This window comes from Nilaparvata lugens, chromosome 13 (genome assembly GCF_014356525.2).
Source record: "Nilaparvata lugens isolate BPH chromosome 13, ASM1435652v1, whole genome shotgun sequence".
NCBI lineage: Eukaryota > Metazoa > Arthropoda > Insecta > Hemiptera > Delphacidae > Nilaparvata > Nilaparvata lugens.
The window spans coordinates 2,356,200-2,384,090 of NC_052516.1; the positions used below are offsets into that span (position 1 = coordinate 2,356,200).

The 27,891-nt window shown below is 35.1% G+C and overlaps 1 protein-coding gene across 2 annotated transcripts in view; it reads right to left on the reverse strand.

Moving 5' to 3' along the window:
* The window catches only part of LOC111046116 (GATA-binding factor C), a 118,012-nt gene that overhangs the window by 15,324 nt on the left and 74,797 nt on the right, over window positions 1-27,891 (reverse strand). The window contains exon 3 of one of the 2 annotated variants that reach the window (XM_039439572.1): window positions 17,577-18,008. In XM_039439572.1, the coding sequence (XP_039295506.1) occupies window positions 17,577-18,008 (432 nt within the window). Of the gene's footprint in view, window positions 1-17,267; window positions 18,009-27,891 lie in introns of both variants that reach the window. The other variant, XM_039439570.1, reaches the window with a different exon arrangement.

Genomic DNA, 27,891 nt, shown 5'->3' on the forward strand with positions numbered 1-27,891 from the left:
CATCACCTGACGGTAGTGTTCCCGCGCATCCCAAGTCTACTACTCAAAAATTCAATATTTTTAATGGATATTTAATTATATTTAAACAACGCTGAAATTCACTGTATAGAAGAAGAAGAATTAAGAGAAGAAGAAGAAGAAGAAGAAGAAAAATAATTATCAGTATTCCAATCTACAACTTTATCACATTCTTGAAGTTTTATACTGTTTCTAATTTCCTTGCCCTATTACCATAGGTGAAGAAAGTATTGCTTTCCAAAAAAAAATTAAGATACCCCAATTTCTAAATTTCCACCAACAATTTTGATCAAATTCATACCTAGAAAAGTCATTGATAAGCTCTATCAACTGCCACAAGTCTCATATCTGTAATAATTTCAGGAGCACTGCACCATCTATGCAAAGTTTGATTTTAGATTCCCAATTATCAGGCTTCAGATACAATTTGAATAAAAAATTTCATGTCGAAAAGATTGAGCATGAAAATCTCTAAAATTGATGTTCAGTAACATTTTCACCTAAAATTGAAAATAAGCTCGAAATTCGAGAAAATAAGATTATCCAATTGCAAACTGTTGGCAACTGTTTATTCTATTAAATCATTCACTATGAAGAGATAGCAGACTTTGTCTGCATCGCTATTGTCCTGTCACCAGCTGGCTCAGATCTTAGGAAAGTAGACTTGAGATGCGCGGGAACACTAGCGTCAGTAGGTGATCAATTTTCATAACGGCAAGGAAAGTTGTGTGAGTGCACCACACCAGATTTTTCATATTAATAACTGTACTTTTGAAGCTACTATTTACTTTGTAACATCTTAAATCTGGGTAGATGAAAAGCCCTAATAGAAATAGTAATAGGTCTAAAAATAAAGTAATTGGCTAATATCGCCAAGCAGATAATAATCAAGATAAGATAGCATCAGCTTGTTCTGGCTAAATGGTACAAGAACTTAAAAAGGATTTGAAGGAAGTTACTACTCATAAATATATTATTCATAAAATATTGAAGATTGAGGTTAGGTAGATGTATTCACAGATCGGTGACCTAGAGATCGATCAAACCGAAGAACGTAGAATCTGACCAAAACCCCTTGGCAGAGCTTTATTGCATTCGGATGGTGTGCAATGTGAAAAAACACCCGTCCACGTGGCTAATTATTAGTTAGCATGGAATTAATATTAATATATATAATATTAACTAGCATGCAAAGAGCATAAATAAAAAACCAAATAAAAATAATTTAATGTATTCAGGAAATAAGAGTTACCAGGCGCATGAATACCTAATAAAATTTGCATGCACCAATAGTAAAACGGCAGTTAATAGGCGGCAACTGTAGGCCGATTCAAAATATTTATATATATTTATATAATTGTAGTAGATTTCGTGTAAAAGTTTGTATAATCTATGTTATCAATATGGCTCGAATGCAAAGAAATTATCAATCATATAATCTAAGCAATATTTTGGCATTTTTTGTAAGATCTATTTGAATTTAATGGCGGAGGATTGAGATATTTAAATTTTATGCTAATTTGAAAGTCGGAAAGAGAATCTGTAAAACTTGAGAAGGAAGAACCGACACTCGCCAGCAGACTCGCCAGCCAGATGCCACCATAAGAGGACCCCAAATATTTTAGAGCGAAGTACCTTATTAATAATTTTGTAAAAATTAAAGTTAAAGTAAATTATTAAATTTCTTAAAAGACTTCGTGATGCTATTGTGAAGCAGAAGTCATTTTTCATTTTAATTAAATTTATAAACCCCTGGAGGAGACGATTCCGGCTACCATATTCCCGGACCGCATGGAGTTGGATCGACATCGGCGGCTTACAAGAAGATTTTCGACACGTGAGTGATTAAATTTGAATTAGTGATGGGCGCCCTAGTGCTTCGAAATAATCTGATGATCAAAGCTAGCTCGCCGAAAGGGTTATTATAAATTAAGAAATTAATAAGAGTAATACTTGCGCAAGTAAAAATTAGTATTAAAGGTATTAATTGAAAGAAAAATATATAGATCAATATTTTTAGAAATTTCTATTTAATCAAAGAAGTACGAAATCTAGGCTATCAACGTATGCATACAATATTTAATTTTTGCAATACAATTTGCGATAATTTATCATAGTTCTAATTCACTAGATGAATGGCTCTACCTATTCCGTCAGGTGCCGAATCTTGCACCCTGAGATAAAAATATATATTCGATACAAATAAATCTACTAAATACTAGAGATTTTAATATATAGATATATTTGGATTATTAGTGGCTAATTTATCAAGCTGATCTTAGAGCACATATTTATGATTGAATTATCCAAGCCGACAAGTATTAGCAAGTACATGTCACAGCTACATGCCAAAGAATGCATATGATTTCAAGATAAAGGCACATGGTAATGATTCGTGCCATAAATCTAGAATATAAAGTTAGCCTGTGATATTTTTATTGATTTCAAATATTGTTCTATTTTTATATTATATTTTTTATCGCTCTATATATATTTTTTGCCTCGATTGATCTTTGCATTATTTGTAATATATGTGTAAAATTTTCATGGTGTGCAATTTATTTTATATTCCTCATCTCTATAGTATAAGTATCATTTATATATATATATTATTATTATTGAATTACAAGAGTTATTGGAGAAGCCCATATCTAGGCCTATCAAGATTTTTTAAGACTGAATACTATTAGAAAACCACGCCCTATTATATTAAATCTCATGCTTTACCGACTGATGCCAAGCAGGAGGCTAATCGTTATTTTTATATAAAGAATAACGTGACAGAAAGACATGTCGCCCAACGTGATAGGCCACGGATACGACAGAAAGACATGTCGTACCAACGTGGGACTGATGATGAGAGCCAAGCTCATTGAATAATTATTTGAAATTAAGTCAATAACCATATTGAAAATTATAGATAACTTATACGAGTTTTGAGGAAAACTGGCGAAGGGAAATTTGTATTACTTTTTGGGGAATCAATAGCTTTAAATAAAGAGAAATTATATGTTTAAAGAAAATTTTATATTATTAGTACTGTAGAAAATATATTTTATAGAGAGAGCTATTATATTTTATGGGCCTAAACTGCTAGTCAGAAATCAATGAATAGTATTATTATATTATAAGAGCTTAAGTAATAAATAGGTTACCTGGCTTGTAATGTCCATAGGCCTATCCTCATTTGTGTCCTTATTAATGCCTTGTTGGCCAAAACTTTCACTTTTTTAACAAACACTTGACACTTAATCCATTTTTAAAATATGAGTCTCTTTTCGTCCACGCAAAGTAAGGTAGCAGACACACTGCAGACGGCGATAGTAGCGGAGATCGACGCTGAGGGGGGCGCGATGGAGTCCAACGCCCAGATCTCTTCAATCACCGCCAAGAATCCTGTGAACAGTAATAAACCGTTAAATGTCTCCCAAGAAGCAATAAGAAGGGTTATAGTAGAGGGGATGATCAAGTCATTTTCTAATAGTTTAGAAAAAACAATGACCAGGGCAATGAAGGACTTGAAGGCGGAAATGAAGGAAATGCGGGAATCATTGAAGGATACATCGGTAAGAACGGGTAAGGAAACTGCGGACACAATATCAGCATCTACCGCTGAAAATCAAGAACTAATTACAACCGATTTAACAGCAAAAATAGATACTGTCACTTGTGAGTTAAACGAAAGAATAGATAACCTACCAGCACAAAACACTTCGCAAATTCATGAAATAGCTCACCCAAATTCTGATACAAATCAAAACATAGTACAACTTGAAGGTCAAATACATCAATTTCCGCACGAGAATATAGAGCCTATTCCCATAGCAACGTTTGATTCACTACACAGTTTCAATGAATTAGGCCGTTTTGACAATACAGACCGCTATCTCCAACCTAAAGAATTTATAGATCAGATAAAACTAATTCAATCATTAACACCCACCTCTTGGAATTTTTGGCGTCTTCGTTTGACTAGTTTATTGATTGGCGAACCCCTGATGTTCTTTCGGAGTAGAGCCCATGAATTTACATCATTGGATGAGTTTGTAGCTGTCTTCCTGGAACAGTATTGGAGCAGAAGTAAACAGTTGGACGTGCTAGCGGACATTATCTCATGCGATTTCAACCCTAACTTAGATGGTGCATGTACCACTTTCGTCACTGCCCTACAGTTTAAAAATTCTCAATTGAGCGAGCCCATTAATGAATCGGCATTAGCAAGTATTATTTTAAAGAAGCTACCGTATCAAGTTAGAATGGCACTCGCCACACAACCCATTACTGATTGCAAGCAGCTGATTAATCATTTATATGGCATACAGTCTGTGATGGCAATGTCAAACCACCGTTCAGACCAGAGATATACACAAAATCAACATAACTCGAAAAGTAATCAGTATACCAGCCAAAACTATGAATCAGTACCATATGATTGCTCACGATCTACCCCTCAATTTAAACGCCGCTATAATCATAATCATAATAACAGCTGGAATAATAGAAGTTTTCAGAATCGTCAAACAAATCATTATCCACAGCAAACCTATGAAAGAAATTATTATTATGGCCATGATCGATTCAACACAAATAATGATTACACTCAGAATAATTATAATAGAAATCACAAAAAACCGCCGCCCAACATGCAATTAAAGCCAGCCGCAAGCATCAGCCTCTATTAAGTTTCCTGTTCCCCACCGAAGAGCAACCTGCCACCGAAGAATCACTGCTAAAAATAAACAGTTGCCAGGAGGAGACCGTCACCATACTATCCGCTTTGAACGTCTCACTCGCGCATCAAGAGACCGCCACCGCACCCGCGCATCATTTGACCCCACAGCAGACCAAGGACCCGGACCAAGAGGACGACACCAGAGAGGACGGCATGCAGGAGAAAAGAGGCATGCATCATAAGGCCCGGAGACGGAGGCGCCCGAGGACACCCGACCGGCATCAGGACGAGGAGAACGGACTACATGACAAAAGGAACATGCATCGCAAGGCCCGGAGGCGAAAGAAACGGAGGAACCGCGCGCGCCGATGGAAGCCGCATGCACGGTTCAAACGCCCGAAGAGGACACCGGACCGACACCGTGGAAGACAGGAGCGGACCGACGGCGTGCATCCGCGGCACATACGCTTCAAGAGGGCAAACCAGCTATGTGACCGGCAAAATGGACGTAATAAATGGATTAAAAATGGAACCGATAGAACAATATGGATTCGTGCATGGGCAACAATAAAGTGGGCTACTTGTGGAGATTAATTAAGGACAAACAGTGTCTAGGAAGAGTGGAAGAAATAAGGAATTATATTAATAAAATGGAAGCACCGGCTATTATATGTGGAAAGATTGTATTATTAAAGAACTAATTAGTGTTTTGATTTATTGTATTGTGTGGATTACCATGGCTGTGATATTGATAAAATACTGTGTTGTAGAGATGATGGAAATATTATATTGTGGTTATTAAAAGAATCTACTATTGATGATTGGAAATTTAATATTACAAGAATGTTTATTGTTATAAGCCTATTGAGTTATAATGAGCCGAGATCAAGAATATTAAATGAACATAAGAGGAAAGGTGAATTAAAATTACAGGATGATGGGAAAAAGAATGGATTAAAAGGAATTATCATAAATGAAGTAAGGAATTGTTTGAAAGGATACACAAGATATAAGGCTTTAAATTTATGAAGGATAGATTAATAATAGGACAGCCTCAACAATCAACAGCAGATAACCGAACGGCCTACAGCAGTATAGCCTAGCTACAAGCAAAAGCCAAGATACGGGAAAACCACAACAATTCTACATGAAATATCTCGAATTTAAATAATATGATAAGAAGTCAAAGGAAAACAACACTATCAAGCCAATTACTAACCTTCCTTAATAAATCTAAGCTTGGTATAGGACCTCGTGGCAACAATCCATGTTTTAATTCCTTCCAGCCGTCAGAAGCCTGCAATAAGGAAAAGAACAATTTTTAAATATGTAATTAAATTATATACATCACATAAAAAAGGACACAAACGGGGATAATAAAATTAAAATTTGTTAATTACCTTTTTAAGAGAAAAAATCGAGCAGTTAGGTTAGTTATGAAAGTCGATAGCAAATTCTGATGTAACATGAAACACTATGAATTGTAGAACAGCGAACAGCTGACCAAAGCCGCCCAAATCAAATGAATGTAATATCTGTTGAACATATGTTTATAAAAAGAATTACTGTACCCAAAGAGTTATTTATTATTGTTATTTATTATATTTATTAATGTCGATATTTATTTATATGTTTTTATATTTATTACTTTTAATTATGCCACGTTTGTTACCTGAAAAGATTTAAAGTGAATACCAGTTACCAAAACCAAAGAGCCATTAGCAAAAGAAAGTATTGTACCTGATGTATAGAAAATTATTTATATTAAGACCTAAGAAATACTATAAGATATAAGCCCAGAAGTTTATGAATCGAAATTATTGTCTAAAAGGAATCATTTATGAGAATTATGAAATGTGTGTAGTTAAGTTGGCAGCCCTGCAAGCGGCGAATTCAAAAATTACTGTGTTGTAAATGGTGTCAGGAGGAGTACGTTTAGAAGTTTATATTTATGATATTTTTATGTGTGTTGAGGAGGAGAATTTGTTATTGTTTTGATAAAGGTATAAAGGAGATGCAGCAAATATGACTGCGAAATGTGATAGAAGTAGGAGAGTATAATTTATAAATAAAGTATAGTGTATATCAGTGTATTTGAAGGGTGGGTTTTCATTAAAAACATTGTGATTCTCAAATATTTTGAATTCAAACCCAGGGCGTGTGTAACATCTTAAATCTGGGTAGATGAAAAGCCCTAACAGAAATAGTAATAGGTCTAAAAATAAAGTAATTGGCTAATATCGCCAAGCAGATAATAATCAAGATAAGATAGCATCAGCTTGTTCTGGCTAAATGGTACAAGAACTTAAAAAGGATTTGAAGGAAGTTTACTACTCATAAATATATTATTCATAAAATATTTGAAGATTGAGGTTAGGTAGATGTATTCACAGATCGGTGACCTAGAGATCGATCAAACCGAAGAACGTAGAATCTGACCAAAACCCTTGCAGAGCTTTATTGCATTCGGATGGTGTGCAATGTGAAAAAACACCGTCCACGTGGCTAATTATTAGTTAGCATGGAATTAATATTAATATATATATATTAACTAGCATGCAAAGAGCATAAATAAAAAACCAAATAAAAATAATTTAATGTATTCAGGAAATAAGAGTTACCAGGCGCATGAATACCTAATAAAATTTGCATGCACCAATAGTAAAACGGCAGTTAATAGGCGGCAACTGTAGGCCGATTCAAAATATTTATATATATTATATAATTGTAGTAGATTTCGTGTAAAATTTGTGTAATCTATGTTATCAATATGGCTCGAATGCAAAGAAATTATTAATCATAATCTAAGCAATATTTTGGCATTTTTTGTAAGATCTATTTGAATTTAATGGCGGAGGATTGAGATATTTAAATTTTATGCTAATTTGAAAGTCGGAAAGAGAATCTGTAAAACTTGAGAAGGAAGAACCAGCACTCGCCAGCAGACTCGCCAGCCAGATGCCACCATAAGAGGACCCCAAATATTTTAGAGCGAAGTACCTTATAATAATTTTGTAAAAATTAAAGTTAAAGTAAATTATTAAATTCTTAAAAGACTTCGTGATGCTATTGTGAAGCAGAAGTCATTTTTCATTTTAATTAAATTTATAAACCTGGAGGAGACGATTCCGGCTACCATATTCCCGGACCGCATGGAGTTGGATCGACATCGGCGGCTTACAAGAAGATTTTCGACACGTGAGTGATTTAAATTTGAATTTAGTGATGGGCGCCCTAGTGCTTCGAAATAATCTGATGATCAAAGCTAGCTCGCCGAAAGGGTTATTATAAATTAAGAAATTAATAAGAGTAATACTTGCGCAAGTAAAAATTAGTATTAAAGGTATCTAATTGAAAGAAAAATATATAGATCAATATTTTAGAAATTTCTATTTAATCAAAGAAGTACGAAATCTAGGCTATCAAACGTATGCATACAATATTTAATTTTTGCAATACAATTTGCGATAATTTATCATAGTTCTAATTCACTAGATGAATGGCTCTACCTATTCCGTCAGGTGCCGAATCTTGCACCCTGAGATAAAAATATATATTCGATACAAATAAATCTACTAAATACTAGAGATTTTAATATATAGATATATTTGGATTATTAGTGGCTAATTTATCAAGCTGATCTTAGAGCACATATTTATGATTGAATTATCCAAGCCGACAAGTATTAGCAAGTACATGTCACAGCTACATGCCAAAGATTGCATATGATTTCAAGATAAAGGCACATGGTAATGATTCGTGCCATAAATCTAGAATATAAGTTAGCCTGTGATATTTTTATTGATTTCAATATTGTTCTATTTTTATATTATATTTTTTATCGCTCTATATATATTTTTTGCCTCGACTGATCTTTGCATTATTTGTATAATATATGTGTAAAATTTTCATGGTGTGCAATTCATTTTATATTCCTCATCTCTATAGTATAAGTATCATTTATATATATAATTTATTATTATTGAATTACAAGAGTTATTGGAGAAGCCATATCTAGGCCTATCAAGATTTTTTTAAGACTGAATACTATTAGAAAACCACGCCCTATTATATTAAATCTCATGCTTTACCGACTGATGCCAAGCAGGAGGCTAATCGTTATTTTATATAAAGAATAACGTGACAACTTTAATATTAATCAACTTTCCACTAGCACATTTTCATACATTTTCTTCTATGTTCTTGTATGATAATTATGTTATGCTACCTATTCTAAAATGACTGGATGCCTGGATATTCTAAAATACCAATCTACAATATCACACCGTTGTAACCGTCTCGAACCGTTTTTGATACCATTATTTTTATCATAGACTCTACTTTCAACTTTACTATTCAACTTTACTATTAATCAATTACTCACTAGCACATTTTCTATATTACTTTTTGTGTAGTTGAGAAGTTGATATTGTGGTAAATTATTCATATTGAATGAAAAAGACTAAGAAATTGTCAAAAAACCACTGATTTATTGATAATTAGAAAGACCGGTTTCGGTTATTACACCGTTGTCAATCTCTGATAAACAGTTTATTACACCATTGTCAATCTCTGATAAACTGTTTATCTACTTTATCTACTGTTTATCTGTTTAACCGATGTTTCGGTTATTACACCATTGTCAATCTCTGATAAACAGTTTATTACACCATTGTCAATCTCTGATAAACTGTTTATCAGAGATTGACAATGGTGTAATAACCGAAACCGGTCTTTCTAATTATCAATGAATCAGTGGTTTTTTGACAATTTCTTAGGCTTTTTCATTCAATTTTCCATCTAAGTTATTCATGTTACCTTCTCTAAAATACCTATTACTCTAGTGGTTCGAATGATGTTATAAATCAAAATAATCAGACAGCAGATTGCTTCTGTTCTGAATTCCTAGCATTTCTCCAGCAAGGAGAAATATGCTGAGACAAGTTTATGATGTGCCTGACCTTCAATTTCCATAATAATTATTATTGACTATATCTCCACTCAGTTGCATAACTCATGGCACAGGTGTCATAATAAACAATCTATAATTGTTTTCTGTTGAGAGACCGTTCTGAAAACTGCGGAACTTTGGTCAAGAAGTCAATTCTGACAATGAACGCTAGGTACTAGTTTTGATAGATTCTTTTCACACTCATCTTCTTCTCTTCTTCTTCTTCTTCTTCCTCTTCTTCTTCTTCCTCTTCTTCTTCTTCCTCTTCTTCTTCTTCTTCCTCCTCTTCTTCTTCTTCTTCTTATTATTTTTCTTCTTCATTTTCCAATTATTCCACTTCACCACTTTCCTTTCCATACCATCTTCTTACTCCTCCTCTTTCTCATCATCCTCCTCCTTCTTTTTATTCTTATTCTTCTTCTACTTCTTCTTCTTCTTTTCCTTTGTCTTCTCCTCCTCCCCTGCTCTTTTTCTTAACCCTTCTCTTCTCTTTCTCCGCATTTTCCCCTAACTTGTCTTCTCCTTTAAACTTGTCCGATTTTCTAAATTCACTTCTTCTCTCCTACTTCTTATTCTTGATCATCATAATCTCCCCACTTCCCTCCATCATCCCCTTCTCCTTTCTCTTCTTTCACTTTTACCATTTTCGTCCTCAGATTCCTCTTCATCGATCCTTCATTGTTTTGTGTCTTCTTCGAATACTTCTCCATTTTCCACCTCTCTGTCTACCCTCTCCCACGTTATTCTCTCCTAATTACATCTACTCAATGTTCTCCTTCTTCTTCCTTCCTTCTTCAATCTCATTCATTCAATTTCCTCCGTCATTCTTCCAAGCCGTTCTTGAATCACTCGATTTGTATTTCTACATCCATCTCTCCTCATTCTTGTTCTTTCCCTCCACCTGTTTTCTCTCTCTTCTCCCTGCTCGTTTTTCTCTTCCTCTTTCTTCTATTTCCCTTCTCTCTTCTACTTCTTCTTTTCTCTGTTGTTCGTGCTTTACATCATCTCTCTATTCTTACTATTCTCTTTATCATCTTCTCCCCCTTGAGTGGTAGAGAGGACTTAAAAGTCCTAACTCCGCCTAATAAAGAATTTTTTCATTTCAATTTTTTCCCCCCCTTTTTCTTCTCGTTCTTCCCCTCCATCATTTTGGTAGAGAGTTAGTGGGGAGGATATTTTTAATATTCTTTCCGAAGAATGGACATTGATATGTCCAAAGCTACGCCAATTTATGTAGATGCATAACAATTTAATCAATAATGATCATTATCATTATTATGTGAGATAATAATCATTATCTGTAGTTATTATATTACAATTGCTTTTTCTTATCATATACAGTTCAATAATTATTTTCTTAGTTTATATATGTAAATTCATCTATAATTTTGCTGTATTGTAAGCTATTGTATATAAGTGTATAAGCCAGTATATATTGTAATCTACATAAATAAAGTACTCAATCAATCAATCAATCAATCAATCTTCTTTTTCTCCAACTTCTTATTATTTTTTTCCATTTTTTTTTTCTTTCTTTCATTTCTCCTCTCTTCTTCTTCTTCTTTCTCTCCCTCTTCAATTTTCCTTCTCTATTCCCCTTCCATTTCTTCCTATACTTCAGCTTCTTTCTTTGCTCTCTCTTCTTTTTCCTTCTAATAATCAGTAGCACCGGCTTTCATGCTAAAACATTCTTTCTCCATCTCCGTTCAAGTATAAACGACAGCACACACATGCCTCCTAAATAATATTCGACTAAATAATACTAATAACTGCCGTGGAAGTAGGAGTATATACATTTTCTATATGTGGAATATAGGAGCATTCACACTGACCAACATCATGAATGATGTTAGGATGGTAATTTTGTATGCGTTTTGTATTGTCGCTACCGGATTGCAAATGATTTCCACTTGTTTTCAGACTCCGCAGTCGGTTATTAAGTTTGACATTTCGACGTTTTTTAGGCTCTAAATCTTCTCCACAACACTTAGCAGTTCCTTATACCAGAGGAACCTTATATACTAGGTATGAGAAAAAATAATAGAAGAAGTGTGGATGGAGTGTGGAAGGAAGAGAAGAGGAAAGAGAACCATGAAGAGAGAAGAGGAAGAAACAGCGTTAGGCTAGTTTCGCAAACATTCGGTTCCAATCGGTTCGGTTCGTTCTCTGCTCGTTGCCGAAAACAAAGACTTACATACATTTTTTGTGTAGTTGAGAAGTTGATATTGTGGTAATTATTCATATTGAATGAAAAAGACTAAGAAATTGTCAAAAAACCACTGATTTATTGATAATTAGAAAGACCGGTTTCGGTTATTACACCATTGTCAATCTCTGATAACCTCTGATAAATCTCCGATATACCGGTTTATCAGAGATTGACATTGGTGTAATAACCGAAACCGGTCTTTCTAATTATCAATAAATCAGTGGTTTTTTGACAATTTCTTAGTCTTTTTCATTCAATACTTACATACATATCAGGTTCTAATTCGAACGGTTCCAATTAGGTATTCTCTTCTCAAACACAGCTGTATTCGGATTTTATTTTATTGATTTTGTAGTGCGTGTGAATATGTGCAAGAATGATTATAAATTGACATAGTTATTCATTTCAATATAATATCATATTCTATTATTATGTTCTTCATGTTATAAAATTTTAATTTGTATATTATTACTCTACTAGTAGTTCTGTGAACAGTAGACCTCATGCAGTATTCTCATCCACAAGTACCAGATGTCAACTGTTTTAGATGTTAACAAACTCAGTTCACGTTTGAATTTGTATTCCATACTAGCAGGTAACCCATGCTTCGCAGGGGTCTTTCTTGAAACTTGACGTAATGAAATCTAGAAGAATTCGAAATAAGCCTATAAGAATCCTCGGTTGATTAAGAATTTATATGCTGCGTTAGTCATTCTATCAGGGCTCTAATAATTTTGAAATTTTAATTAAATAAAAATGGAAGAATATAATTTCTTTATGTAAATAACAACACCTTCATTCAAAGACATATTAACTGCATGCGTTTTCATATTGCCGATACAGCATTTATGAAACTGTAGACGTTTATTTAGCACTTTGTCTCAAAAATTGTTCTAGCTGAAAAATTAATAATCCATGCCACGTGTTGGCCTAAACATTGCATCAGAAAACGAAGTTTCAAAACTATGTTTTTCAGGTAGAAAGCATATAGAAACAGATGTTCCTTTTTTAATTCCGACCATATGATTATTTGGTGATTTTTTAATGAAATCGAATGTACCATTAATGAATTTTAAACATTAATTCTGAAAATCTAGAAGGAAAATTAATTTTGGGCTTCCAGGTGCACGAGATTGATATTTTTAGAATCTATGTGCAAAATTTGGAGATCTAAATCATTCCCGTTTTTCCGGTATGCAATCCACAAGTTGACATGTTTTGATGCGAACAAACGAACACACGAACAAACACAACCCTATGCTCTCTTATTATAATAGATGATATAATTCATCCAGTTCCGTGATGATCTTCCTATCTGATAGAAATTACTTTTTTAGAATCAAAAATATTATAATTTCTCCAGCATTATTAAGTTTATTTGATTATTTTTATTCACCTATTAAACTAGTTTTTTTCGAATTTGAGAATATTGATACTGATGGGCACGCATAATAATACCATAACTGCAAAACAAAATATTGAAACCAAAGACCTTATTGGACCAAATTTATTTAAAAAATGTTAATAACTCAATCCTTTTAAATTATATTAGATTGAACATAACTTATCATACACATGATGAACATATGTGTTTGTCAACTTCCGTTCAATCTAATAGAATCTATAAGGATTAAGTTATAACCATTTTGGTAATAACTTTGGTGTAAAGCCAGCTTAAAGATGCATACCTCTTTAATGTATTTAATTGAAACTATAGACCTTATACAAATACAGTAATAGACTGGCTTCTCCACACATCTGTGTAATCACTTGTCAGCTGATTTATGATGAATAATTCTATAGTCTGATTTTCACTCTAATATTGACGTATGAAGGAGGCTCCTTTTTCCTTTTATATTATCCTTGAAATGCAAAATTTCCAAAAACCTTGTATATACGTCGACGCGCAATTAGAAAAGGAACATACCTGTCAAATTTCATGAAAATCTATTACCGCGTTTCGCCGTAAATGCGCAACATATAAATATATAAACATTTAAACATTAAGAGGAATGCCATAGAGAAACAATAGCTTAGGTAGATATCCCATGGTATAGGGCGTTTATGTCGCAACTTTTACTGTTATCTCAAGTCGATTACTATCGATTATTGTAGATTTTTACTGTTTTGTTGGGGTGAGAGTGTATGAACGGCACAATATGAGAGACTACCAGCGTCACACACCTTCAAGGGAAAGAAATATGTTGACTATCGGCTTGAGATAACAGTAAAAGTTGCGACATAAACGCCCTATACCATGGGATATCTACTCAAGCTATTGTTTCTCTATGGAAATGCCAAACCGTCGACTTGAATCTTAGACCTCACTTCGTTCGGTCAATTATAATACTCAAGTGTCCCCACATAGGGTAGTCTATAGGGAACACATATTAGAAATTAGAAAACAATATTGTATTTGCTTTTTGGGTTGTATTTGATTGTTTTTTTTAATAAAGATTTGATTTGATTTTCACAATTCATGCTGGAATATACCGATAATACGATTTCCTCTTAATGCTCAATACCAACATATTTTTCCGGTATGGTACAGAGGCCATCCTATTACGAACCTTACCTGCACCTAGGCACGCGTGATCCTTATCTAGGTAATTACCATTATCTGGATATCATTATCTGACATTATCATGCCGCAATCATAATCAATCATCACAAAAGTGTACAGAAAGTACTCTACTCGTCTGTGTGTTCAGAATTCAACAAAGCACATAATAATAAATTGAGGTCAATTTTAGTGATAGACGACTGTACATCTATAGTAATATCTGTATATACTACATAGTAGTATAAATATATACTGTAATACTGTAGATATGTGGATTCTATTGTAGCTAAGAGGAGGTTTGGTAGATGAGGATGAACTATATAGTTACCCTTATCTGTATCATCTATATTATTATAGAAGTAAGTCAGTATTGATGCTAAATAGCTTTGGTTTCATTATTTTCCTCACAATCCCCTTCATAATGTACTCCATAGGTCATATTGTCCAAAAATTATGGTTGTCTTATTTGTTCTAGTACGCTCTGAGTTCTAATAAGATCTTATATGAAATCATTGACATATAATCTAATAATCATAGTCAACATAGAATGAATACACAACACGGATAGGCAGGATTGTTGCAGTGAATGAATATAGAGCTACAATCATATGCGTTATTCAGGCACAAATATGGAGAAAATAATGGTCTACATTGGTTTAGTATGTGAGTAGTGTGATCCAACCGTAGTCCTCATAAAATTGCATATTGTACTGCAATAATTCCTTTATTGTTATTTTATTTATTGTATTAAATACTATAATACAATTATGACATTGGAGGAAAAACTAGGCTAAGCCTGTACTATTTCTCTCCAGAAATTTTGATAAAATGTTAATGTTGTCCAAAAGATAAGGTTATATAATCACACATTGCTTCGTCACTTGATTTTCGGTCCAGAAATGATGATTTAGAATTTTGAATTTTGTAGGTTGATTTTATACTCTAAATTAATCACAGAATGTATCACAATAAATTAAAAACTTTAGAAATATTGCACTTATTTAAAAATTTGAATACAAAATCTAAAACCTACTCACTATTTTTCAATATAAAAAATGAACCTTTAAAAATGAACCCGTCATCATAGGAGATAGACAATAGGATTCCGCCAGATGATACACTATGGAGCACATAAGTTTAGTGAGGATGATGCCCACATAAGCCCCAGGCTTGTGCGTGGGTAATGAGATGGATGATGAGAGGACCTACAACTTTAACGATGTATGGAAATCATTTATATGAAAAAAATGTTCGATCTCAACTATGAAAATGGATTATTTGATCATTACAAAATTATTAAATATAGACTAACTATTATTCTTCGACAAGAATGGACAGTAGTTAATATTTCATCAGATATACTAGTATCTGCTATATTCCATAGAATGCAGTGTCAAGGTGGAGAATCGGCAATGATGTTCTCCAATCTTTCTCTAAGTTGAGAAGGAAAATGGATTATTTGATCATTACAAAATTATTAAATATAACTATTATTCTTCGACAAGAATGGACAGTAGTTAATATTTCATCAGATATACTAGTATCTGCTATATTCCATAGAATGCAGTGTCAAGGCAGAGAATCGGCAATGATATTCTCCAATCTTTCTCCACTATCTAACGTAAACCTCACAATATAAGATACTCTCAGGAAACTAGAAGAAGACTGCAAAGTATTCCAGAAGACGGCGACCTAGAGTGGTGTTACTTTACACTGGCAGCATCCCTCATAAATAGCAACGAAGCTCCCCGTTCAACCAACGGTGACAGATTGAAGTGAATCTGAGTAGAGGCTAAATGAAGTATAGACCGGTAGCCAAGTAGCTAAATGGAGTCCTGTCACTTTTGAATTGCTACCTTCGCCTTTCTCATACTGAAGATTTACCTCTTGCTGAGTGCATGGCCGCCGATTATTAAGAAGCAGGAAAGAGAGAAAGAGGAAGAAAGAGTGTGTGTGTGTGTGTGTGTGTGTGTGAAAGAGAGAGAGAGAGAGAGAAGAGAAATATGTGGGAAGGATAATAATGTTTGAGAGGACAGAAGAATATATGAAAGAAGAGGCTGTTCTAGAATACAGTAGTTTTGTACCAAGATAAGAAATCACATTTGAGTAGTCACTTTCGGCATATTATGATTCAGATGATAATATTATACAAAATAGAAAATAAGTTATTTCAAAAACAAAATGATAATAAATCAACAATATAACAAAAAAAAATTGCAGATAACTATAACATAACAGAGCTTACAAGAGTAAGAGAAACAAATCACCAAGATATTGTAAAAAAGCCGAATTCTAAGATATCAGAGGAAGGAAAGTAATATTCTGTCAAGTTGCAGTTAAGAACATCAGATGAAGATATTTTGCTCATCTATGAAGTTAGTAAAAGATTCATAAAATGGATTATATCAGTAGGTAACTCGAACAATGATTTTCCACAATGATATAATGCTACTGAGGATATTCGATTATCAAAAAGCTGGTTAGGAGTTAGTTAATGAGAGGCAATGCTTGAATTTTCAGTGGGTCAGTCATTGACAGCATTCCACAACCGATTAATCCAACCCACAACTAAGGAATTAGTCAGATATATGTCAGTTCAGTCAGATATATTAGTTGGATTCCATCACCAAACGGCTAGTTAGAGAGTTTTGTTAGAAGAAGTTTCCCAAGAAGCAGATCTAGAATCAACAGAGAGTTAGTTAAAGAATCAATCCCAGAAACCAGATATCCAATCCATCACCAGGATATTAGTCATAGCTTTGTTATAAAACCAATATTTTCAATCCATCACCAACAGGTTAGTTACAGTCCATTCCAAGCCCAGATTCCTCATCCACCACCCAATTCTTCTCACCGGCACTAGTCCTGGACTTGGTTCTGGGCGTTCCTGGGCCCTGATGATGACTATGATGGTGATGAGCCTTGGACGCAGCCCCTGATCCAAACTGATGTCCAGCAGCTGACAAATGCAGCGCTGATGTGTAATTACTTGCTGAGGTGTACCCAGGATATGTCCCCGAAGATGCAGGGTGAAGGTTTGACTTGGGGTAGGAGTGAGGGTAGGTTGGGTAGGGGTAGGTGGTTTCCTGGTAGGGGTAGGATGGGGTGTTAGTAGAGGGGGTGGTTGATGTTGAGGAGGTGGTAGTTGTAGGTGAAGATGTACCTTCACGTTGTTTAGATCCGGCCCCGGAAGGACCATTATTGAGGAGCGGCTTTATGTCACAGGAAGCATTCCCATGGTCAGGATGCAGGAACACGCCCATATGAGCGATTGCAGCCGCTGATGAGTAGGCGTCGCTCGCTGACGTTGCAGAAATGGAGGTGGGTACACCAGGTGCACCGTTGTTGGTGGTGACACTGTCCGGTGTTGCATCTTTTGGTGGTGTCGGCGGGAAACTGAACATTGGGTTGGTGAGGCTTGCCGCAGTTTTGGCGGCGGCTTCCTCAGAGACGGTGGCATAGGGTGGACACCAGTTGGACTGCGGTTGACGACCTGACTTGTCCGAGGAGGAGGGGGAGGAGGAGTTGGTCAGCCAGGGGTGGAGAGGGGAGTGGTGTGCGAAGTGAGGCCGACACACTTGGCGGGCTGCTGCAGCTGTAACAGAAGAAACAAAACAAAAATTTAGTTGGATGTTCAAGGAAATGTGAAGTTGAAAACTACATCACCATAAGATTATGGGAAATATAATATTCAGAACAATATTCATTAAAATAATCAGTATTGAATTGTAATTAGGATACAAGTAGAAGTTTAAAATGACATCACCATGAGATTATGGGAAATATAATTTGGAATAAAATTCATCAAAGTGAGTAGAAATCAGTATTGAGTTATTAGGATACAACTAAGGATACAAGTATGACACAACTTGGACACTTTCCCTTGAATGATGTTGCAGTTGGGTAGTTCTTAAGAGAGCACTTGTAGCCTTGAGGATACCATGTGCACATTAATTTTAGTGATACTGTATCCATTTATTCCTCAACTAATTAACCGTTACATTAGTATGATTACATTGGAAATATTTTCTTTCTACTCTATGTGAACTATATAGGCTATTGTCATGAAAATTTGAATAAGGCGTTTCCATTGTCATATTTTTATTGCTTTCTGATCGAATCACTTCCTCTGTTACCTTTCTATTGTTGCTACCTACTTGATTCTATCGTGGAGATGGGCGATTATATAAAGTTTAGTGGACTGAATAATGTGATTCAAAGTGGTTGATATATTTTTATCAACAGTTACATTCAATAGGTACTCCTTCTAGTTTCTAAATATTTCATATTCACACTTCACCTCTTCACAAACATTATCAAGGACATTAAAAATTCCTCTCTCAGTCTCTCCTCTCATTGGAGACATTCTAAATAATACTTCCTCCTCATGTCATTCTACAGTGAATTCCAAACATTCCAGTTACACATTTACAACAAGCCAGCAAAACCATCAGGGGAAAGAGAAAAGAAAGAAGAAGAAGGTAAAGAAAAAGTAGAAGAACAGAAGGAGGAGGAAGAAGAAGAAGAAGACGAACAAGAACAAGAAGAAGGAGGAGGTGGTGGAGGAGGAGGACGATGAGGAGAATGAGAAGAGGAAGGGAAAGGACTGACGTATGACATTAACGAGCTTCTCTCAAGACATATTAAGAACCGAATAAAATCGAATCAACGAAAAAACAAGAAGCATTAAAAGAGTATGAGGAAGAACAAAAAGAAGATGGAGAAGAAGAAGAAGAAGAAGAAGAAGAAGAAGAAGAAGAAGAAGAGAAGAAGAAGAAGAAGAAAAAGAAGAAGAAGAAGAGAAGAAGAAGAAGAAGAAGAAGAAGAAGGAGAAGAAGAAGGAGAAAGAGAAGAAGAAGATCAATGTTATAAGAAAGATTGATCAGTTGTCACTTTGGGTGGGTAGTTAAGCTGCTAGTTCTCCCTGTAACCCCCTGCCGATTTAGGTGGATTCACTCTAATCTGTCAGCATCTCTAATAAACTGAGTAATACAGCTTCACATTCAACCAATACTGTCAGTCAGTAGTGAGTATTCTAGTACAGGAGGATCCAGTGGAATTAGTTTAAAATTGTCAGCATTTTTTATTGAATAACATTGATGCTTTCCATTGAACTAGTCCTGACATTAGGAAGTGAATCTGCTTAGTATAGTGGTTTTGTTGTCTTTTCTACATGTCAAGATGTCTCAGGCCTTGATGCTTACTACAGGACTCTTGTACCTGTCTGTCTCTTAGATGAGGAGGAGGAGGAGGAGGAGGAGGAGGAGGAGGAGGAGGAGGAGGAGGAGGAGTAAGAGGATGAGGAGGAAGAGCAGGAGTGGTGGATGAGTGAGTAGTAGCAGAAGGAGGAGGGATTGGGAGTATAAAAAAGGAAGCAGAAGAGAGAAGGAGTGATAAGGGAGAGCGTAGAGAAGTATCAAGTATAGAAAAATAGAGAGTACTATGGAAGAATTATAGAGGAGAAGAAATGGATCATTGTAGAGAATTTGATTGATTGACTACTTTATTTATGTAGATTACAATACTGGCTTATACACTTATATACAATAGCTCACAATATAGATGAATTGACATAATATATACTAAGAAAATAATTATTGAACTGTATATGATATGAAAAAGTAATTTGTAATATAATAACTATAGATAATTATATTGTTATGCATCTACATAAATTGGCGGAGCTTTGGACATATCAATGTCCATTCTTCGGAAAGAATATTAAAAATATCCTCCCCACTAACTCTCTACCAAAAAAGAGGAGGAGGAGGAGGTGGAGGAGGAGGAAGAGGAGGAGTGGTGGATGAGTGAGGAGTAGCAGAAGGAGGAGGGATTGAGAGTATAAGAAAGGAAGCAGAAGAGAGGAGGAGTGATAAGGGAGAGCGTAGAGAAGTATTGAGTATAGAAAAATAGAGAGTATAGAAGAAGTATGGAGGAGAAGAAATGGATCATTGTAGAGAAGGAGATGTGAAGTTGAAGTGATAAAAAGAGGGAAGGAAAAGGAATGAAATGTACACAAATAGTTGGAGAAATCTATACATATAAAAGCGAAATGGCACTCACTCACTCACTGACTGACTGACTGACTCACTCACTCGCAGAACTGAAAATCTACAGGACCAAAAACGTTCAAATTTGCGAGGTATTTTCAGTTGGCCCTTTTGAGGTGCACTAAGAACGGATTTGAAAAGAATTCCAAAGATACGCCCAAAATCTGCGTTTTTCCAGCGTTTTCTCAGATTTATCGAGAACAAATGAAGAGAAAATGCTCAGATTTAGTACAGAAGCTCAGCTAGGGTGTAATAATGATGTGTTAGAAGGAATTGGCAACAACGTCAAAAATACGCACATAATTGTTAGTGTTTTTTGCTTTTTCTCAGATTTATCGATAACAAATAAAACAGAAATTGTTCAAATTTAGTACAGAAGATAAGCTAGGGTGTAATAATGTTGTGTTAGAAGGAATTTGGAATAACGCCAAAGATACAACGCCCAAATTAGCGTTTTTTTGCGTTTTCTCAGTTATTTCATCGAGTAATAGACAGAAAATTTTCAAATTTGGTACAGAGGTTTAGCTAGGGTCTAAAAATTTTGTGATGAGTTGACTTTAATATTTAATCAAAGATACGCCCAAAATCAGCGTTTTTTCAACGTTTTTCAGCTTTTCTGCGTTTTCTCAGTAATTTGACTTTCTGATGGAATGAGGCATGATGAAATGGAAAATACAGGCAAGCGAAGCGAGCCCGCTGATCTCATTTTTGGACGATCCAGTCGGTGGTCCAGGGGGCGGAGCTACCTGGCTAGACGGATTTGGCGAGCGAAGCGAGCCTGACGGCTAGTAATGTAATAAAAGGGTACTAGATAGTTTTTTATTACGTGTTTTAATAATCAGCAGCCCTAAAAATACTAGTGAATATAGTAAATTATATATCTAAGTGTCTAAGCTAATTGTGTGTCTAAATATGTCTGAGTTTTCAAGTAAGGAGAAAAAATGTTTGATTCTTGTACGCTTAAAATCAAGTTTAATTTTATTCTGACACATTTCTTCACGTAGCTCTTCAATTATGTTTCACAAAACATGTTCTTGTTCTTTCATTGACATGTTATAGGCGTTAATTACTCGTGTCAAGCTTTTAATTAATCGTTTTAGTCCTTTTCAGTCATTGTTTCTGATAAAATCATCAAGCACACTGTTTTAATTGAGTTGGAAGAATTTGTTGATGAGGGCGGAGCCCCCTGGCCAAACGGATATGGCGAGCGAAGCGAGCCTGACGGTTAGTACACTTATAAATTATAGTAATTGATAAAGAACAATGTAGAATGGGATATGACGTAAGAAATCAAGCTAAAAATGAATTTGACTTGAGGAAGGGAGGAAAGAAAGAGACAAACGACAAAAAAGATCAAAAAGTAGCTTATTGGAGATAAGTAATAGGACTGATAACAATTTGTGATATTCAAAAATTATGATTAAATATTATTAAAAATGCAAAATTGGTTCATACGATTGGAAGGGGAAGTTTGAAGGAAACCACAGGATAGAAAAGAATATAAAGAATTGAAGAAGGAGGTCTCAAAGAAGTCTGGAAGAGGAGGATGTGAAATTAGAACAGGAAGGATATAAACTGGGTTTAGTACGAGAAAGAGAGAATGACACTAATGAAACATGAATGTAAAGATTAACAGTGTAATTGCAATATTCCTGCGAGTAAAGTGTTGAATGAGATTAGGAAATTGTAATAAACAGGAAAGTAGAGACCTGATCGAGGAGTGTTGAATAAAATGTTCATATGTATAGGTGTTCATATGTATTTGATAATTTTTCTGAAATTTGTTCAATCAACTATAGAGTATGATTACACACAAAATTTTACAATGTGGTCTAAAACGCCGTGATTCTAATAAATACTGGTTGAATACCAACAAATTTAACTTGAATTTAAGGCATCTGAAAACAGCAAACGAAGATTATAATCTATGGATAACGAAAAGTTGGTTGAAATCGGAGATAATTTTAATGGAGAGCAAAACATAAAATGTTATAAAATTGTAAAAATCTGACGTTTCAAATGTCTTTTATTGAGAATATATGCTATATTAATATTAATATGAAAAATTGAGTGAGTTTAGTGTCAAAATAGGAATTGATTGATTGATGATTGAGTACTTTATTTATGTAGATTACAATATATACTATCTTATAAACTTATATACAATAGCTTACAATATAGCAAAATTATAGATGAATATACATGATATAGACTTAGAAAATAATTATTGAACTGTATATGATATATGAAAAAGCAATTTGTAATATAATAACTATAGATAATAATTATATTGTTATGCATCTACATAAATTGGCGGAGCTTTGGACATATCAATGTCCATTCTTCGGGAAGAATATTAAAAATATCCTCCTCACTAACTCTCTACCAAAACGTTAATTTCATTATTTAAACTAAGGATTTATTTATTAGTTGGAATGAGAAAGATACAAATATACTGTAATCAAATAATGAGAGAAATAAGTTGAAACCATGAGAGGAACAACATACCTGAAAAGTTATAAATCTGAAAATAATGTTAGATGGAAAATTTAGAGGATACCAAAGATATGATGGCAAAGAAGGAAAAGAAGAACGTTAAACTATAGAGAAGGATAGCAGGATGGAAAGAGATGAGAGAGGACCAAGTAAAGAGAGAAAGAGCGAGAGAAGTGCTAAGAAGACAGACTAAGCGAGCTACGATTGGTTCTACCATACAGGTAGATTGGTGAGAAAAAATTCCTTACATCGTTGTCGATTCTGATCGTTTTATTGCTTACGATCGAGCAATCTTCTTCCTCCTCCTCATTCTCTTACATCTTCTCCTCTCTTTCTAATCTCTTTTGCTTAGGGCAGACACTGCTTCACGTGTGTTAAACTTTGCAGACCGAGTAAAGACTGGACCTGACTTCGAACAAGCTTCTGATATGGCTGTATAGTAAGCGTGGTGAAGCGATTTCTTTCCTCTCTCTCTCCTACATTCTCTCTCTCTTCTCCACCTTGTGTATGCACCAGTAAGCAAGCTGCCCTCAGTGATCAGAAGTAAGTCTTTATGCAAATTACAACATAGCCTGAGTATGTCCTCCCCTTGGCTACACTATTCACTACGAGTCCATAGTCCATCTTCTTCAACATGCTTCAACTCTGGACGTCTTCTTACTTATTTTCTTCTACTTCTTCTTTTTCTTCTTTTTTCTTCTTCTTCTTCTTCTTCTTCTTCTTCTTCTTTTGTATTATTCTACTCCTTTCTCTTCTACGTCTTCGTATTCTTTTTCTACTTTCGTGGTTGAGTGGTAAAGCGGACATTATTGTCCAAACTTCGCCACGTCTACAAATAAAAAATACATTTTTCTACAACTGCGCGTAAATAAAGAATTTACACACTCAATTCTCCTCGTAAAACAGCTTATTTCTGAGGAGAATCTACTTTTTCGCTCGCTAACCATCTATCCGCGCATGCGCAGTAGATTTACTTTACGCTTCCTAATCAGCTGATTGTAAGCAGCTCGCCAAAAAGTCAGATCTTAACCTAAAAGGGCAGTAGTTGTAACTCCGCCGATATAAGTAATTTAACAGGTTTGGGCAGTTGTAGAAAAAAATTGTATGTAATTCGCGCGTAATGCTTCTTTATCGCTCTTGCAAAATTATCACGCTCCGCTTCGCGTCGCGTGATAACGCATTACGCTCTTAATACATAAATAGCTAGCTATTAAGGCCGGTTACAGAGCTCGAGCGTCCGTCAGTGCGTACGTCAGTCGCGCTTGTCTTTTCCATAGATATTCCATGTATCCGTTCAGAGCAGGACTGACGGCACGCATGCGCACGGTAGATTACAATATATACTATCTTATAAACTTATATACAATAGCTTACAATATAGCAAAATTATAGATGAATATACATGATATAGACTTAGAAAATAATTATTGAACTGTATATGATATATGAAAAAGCAATTTGTAATATAATAACTATAGATAATAATTATATTGTTATGCATCTACATAAATTGGCGGAGCTTTGGACATATCAATGTCCATTCTTCGGGAAGAATATTAAAAATATCCTCCTCACTAACTCTCTACCAAACGTTAATTTCATTATTTAAACTAAGGATTTATTTATTAGTTGGAATGAGAAAGATACAAAAATACTGTAATCAAATAATGAGAGAAATAAGTTGAAACCATGAGAGGAACAACATACCTGAAAAGTTATAAATCTGAAAATAATGTTAGATGGAAAATTTAGAGGATACCAAAGATATGAAGGCAAAGAAGGAAAAGAAGAACGTTAAACTATAGAGAAGGATAGCAGGATGGAAAGAGATGAGAGAGGACCAAGTAAAGAGAGAAAGAGCGAGAGAAGTGCTAAGAAGACAGACTAAGCGAGCTACGATTGGTTCTACCATACAGGTAGATTGGTGAGAAAAAATTCCTTACATCGTTGTCGATTCTGATCGTTTTATTGCTTACGATCGAGCAATCTTCTTCCTCCTCCTCATTCTCTTACATCTTCTCCTCTCTTTCTAATCTCTTTGCTTAGGGCAGACACTGCTTCACGTGTGTTAAACTTTGCAGACCGAGTAAAGACTGGACCTGACTTGGATCAAGCTTCTGATATGGCTGTATAGTAAGCGTGGTGAAGCGATTTCTTTCCTCTCTCTCTCCTACATTCTCTCTCTCTCCTCCACCTTGTGTATGCACCAGTAAGCAAGCTGCCCTCAGTGATCAGAAGTAAGTCTTTATGCAAATTACAACATAGCCTGAGTATGTCCTCCCCTTGGCTACACTATTCACTACGAGTCCATAGTCCATCTTCTTCAACATGCTTAAACTCTGGACGTCTTCTTACTTATTTTCTTCCACTTCTTCTTCTTCTTCTTCTTCTTCTTCTTCTTCTTCTTCTTCTTTTGTATTATTCTACTCCTTTCTCTTCTACGTCTTCGTATTCTTTTTCTACTTTCGTGGTTGAGTGGTAAAGCGGACATTATTGTCCAAACTTCGCCACGTCTACAAATAAAAAATACATTTTTCTACAACTGCGCGTAAATAAAGAATTTACACACTCAATTCTCCTCGTAAAACAGCTTATTTCTGAGGAGAATCTACTTTTTCGCTCGCTAACCATCCATCCGCGCATGCGCAGTAGATTTACTTTACGCTTCCTAATCAGCTGATTGTAAGCAGCTCGCCAAAAAGTCAGATCTTAACCTAAAAGGGCAGTAGTTGTAACTCCGCCGATATAAGTAATTTAACAGGTTTGGGCAGTTGTAGAAAAAAATTTGTATGTAATTCGCGCGTAATGCTTCTTTATCGCTCTTGCAAAATTATGACGCTCCGCTTCGCGTCGCGTGATAACGCATTACGCTCTTAATACATAAATAACTATTAAGGCCGGTTACAGAGCTCGAGCGTCCGTCAGTGCGTACGTCAGTCGCGCTTGTCTTTTCCATAGATATTCCATGTATCCGTACAGAGCAGGACTGACGGCACGCATGCGCACGGTCAGGACCATGCGTTTTATACAGCGTACGAAGACCATCGGTCGAGCTCGTGCGCATCCGTTCCATCGGTCGACTGACGCGCTATTGAAACAAACAGAATCTTTCAGAGCTGTACTGATCAGTAGCCCGACACCTCTGCCCGACAATCAGCTGATATTGAATAGAATAATGAATGAATTCAATTAATAGTGTCATATTTGAATTTCGAGTTTTTCTATACATTTCTTCAATCATTTCTAAATTTTTTATTGAAAAAATCATATATTATTAATATTATCTGCATTTATTTGATCCGTAGCTTAAAGTGACTGCAAGTATTCCCAATGGTGATACAAGCTCGAAATAACTCATCAAAATTTCTGATGGACATTCTGAGGTAGTTGAAAAATGTATCTTCAACCCAAGCAATGATGTATAATAATTATAATGGTACTAAATTCCCTTTGAAATGCTCTTTGGGCGACCATCGGGTGAACTTGATATCTACGTTTTTTAATCTTTCGTTTACGAAGATAATAAGGTGCAATAACAATCTGTAAAGGCGTTCATTTTGTGCGTCAGAAAAACTGATGTATGGTCAGGATGGTGCATACGTACTGACGATCGGTCGAGCTCTGAATGTGTAAAACTGATTCATCGATGCGTACGGTCAGGATGGTACATACGCACTGACGGTCGGTCAAGCTCTGTAACCGGCCTAAGTCAAAAATCTTGACTACATTTCACACCCAAAAACGTAAAGACTTAACGTATTATATCGGATATACCTTCTAAAGGTGCTTTTTCGCTTGTGCGTAAACTTTCGCAGTCGATGACGACAAGCATTGTTGACATTCATATTGTCCAAATTTCAAGTGTGCTGAAACAGCTGATCGACTAACTTTTCATTATTTGTGTTCATTATTCAAGAATAATAACATTTCCAATAATATCAACATATTGCTATCCAAAAGTATAAACTCAACCTTCCCATTAAAACATAATTGAACATAATATTTTGGGCTATTTTGACAAATTGAAATCTACCCAATCTGAGATCCTCATGCTGTGAGAAACCCCAGCTTAAAATAACAGTAATTATAAACTTCCAATGCAGTCTTTAACATTGTGGCCAGGATATGTTGTAGAAGTAACAAGTGATCACTTTTTCTTGGTCTCGATTTTTTCTCTTTTTCGATGTTCTCTTTCATTCTCTCAACAGTTTTTTCTTGTGACCACGTGACCCATTAAGCCACCCATTGCTGCTTATAAATAAATAATAATGTTGTCCGGGCCAGGACACCTTCCCATACATCCACTAATAATTCTAATGTCTACCACTGTAGGTCTACAGGTCTACAGGTCTACAGGTGTATGCCTCACCTGCTAAGGAATTATAAACTACTAACGCACGAGCTAAAACACGAAACCCTAGTACATTGTGGCTACTACACCTTTACTAATTTCTTCTTTTTCTTCTTCTTCTTCTTCTTCTTCTTCTTCTACTTCTACTACTTCTACTTCTTCTTCTTTTTCTCTTCCACCATCTTCTCGGTCACCTTCTTCTTCTTCTCCTTCTTCTTCTTCTTCTTCTTCTTCTTCTTCTTCTTCTCCTTCTTCTCCTTCTTCTTCTCCTTCTCCTTCTTCTTCTTCTTCTTCTTTTTCTCTTTTTTTCTCCTTCTTCTCCGCAAGTTTCTTCAGTTATCTTTTCCCTGTCAGACGTCACCCACTTAACCGCTATCTTCCACTAACTCCACTCAAATTTAATTTCTGTTTCTGCAGGTGTTCAGTCATGATGCAATTGATGTGATTATTGTCTCAAAATTATAAAAAGTGGTTCCATTTTCAGTTGATGGTCAGAATCAGAATTCAACTGAATTTTCAACAAATTGGAACTTGAAATTTTCATCAACATCCTCACTCTTTTTGCAGTATTTACCAGCGGC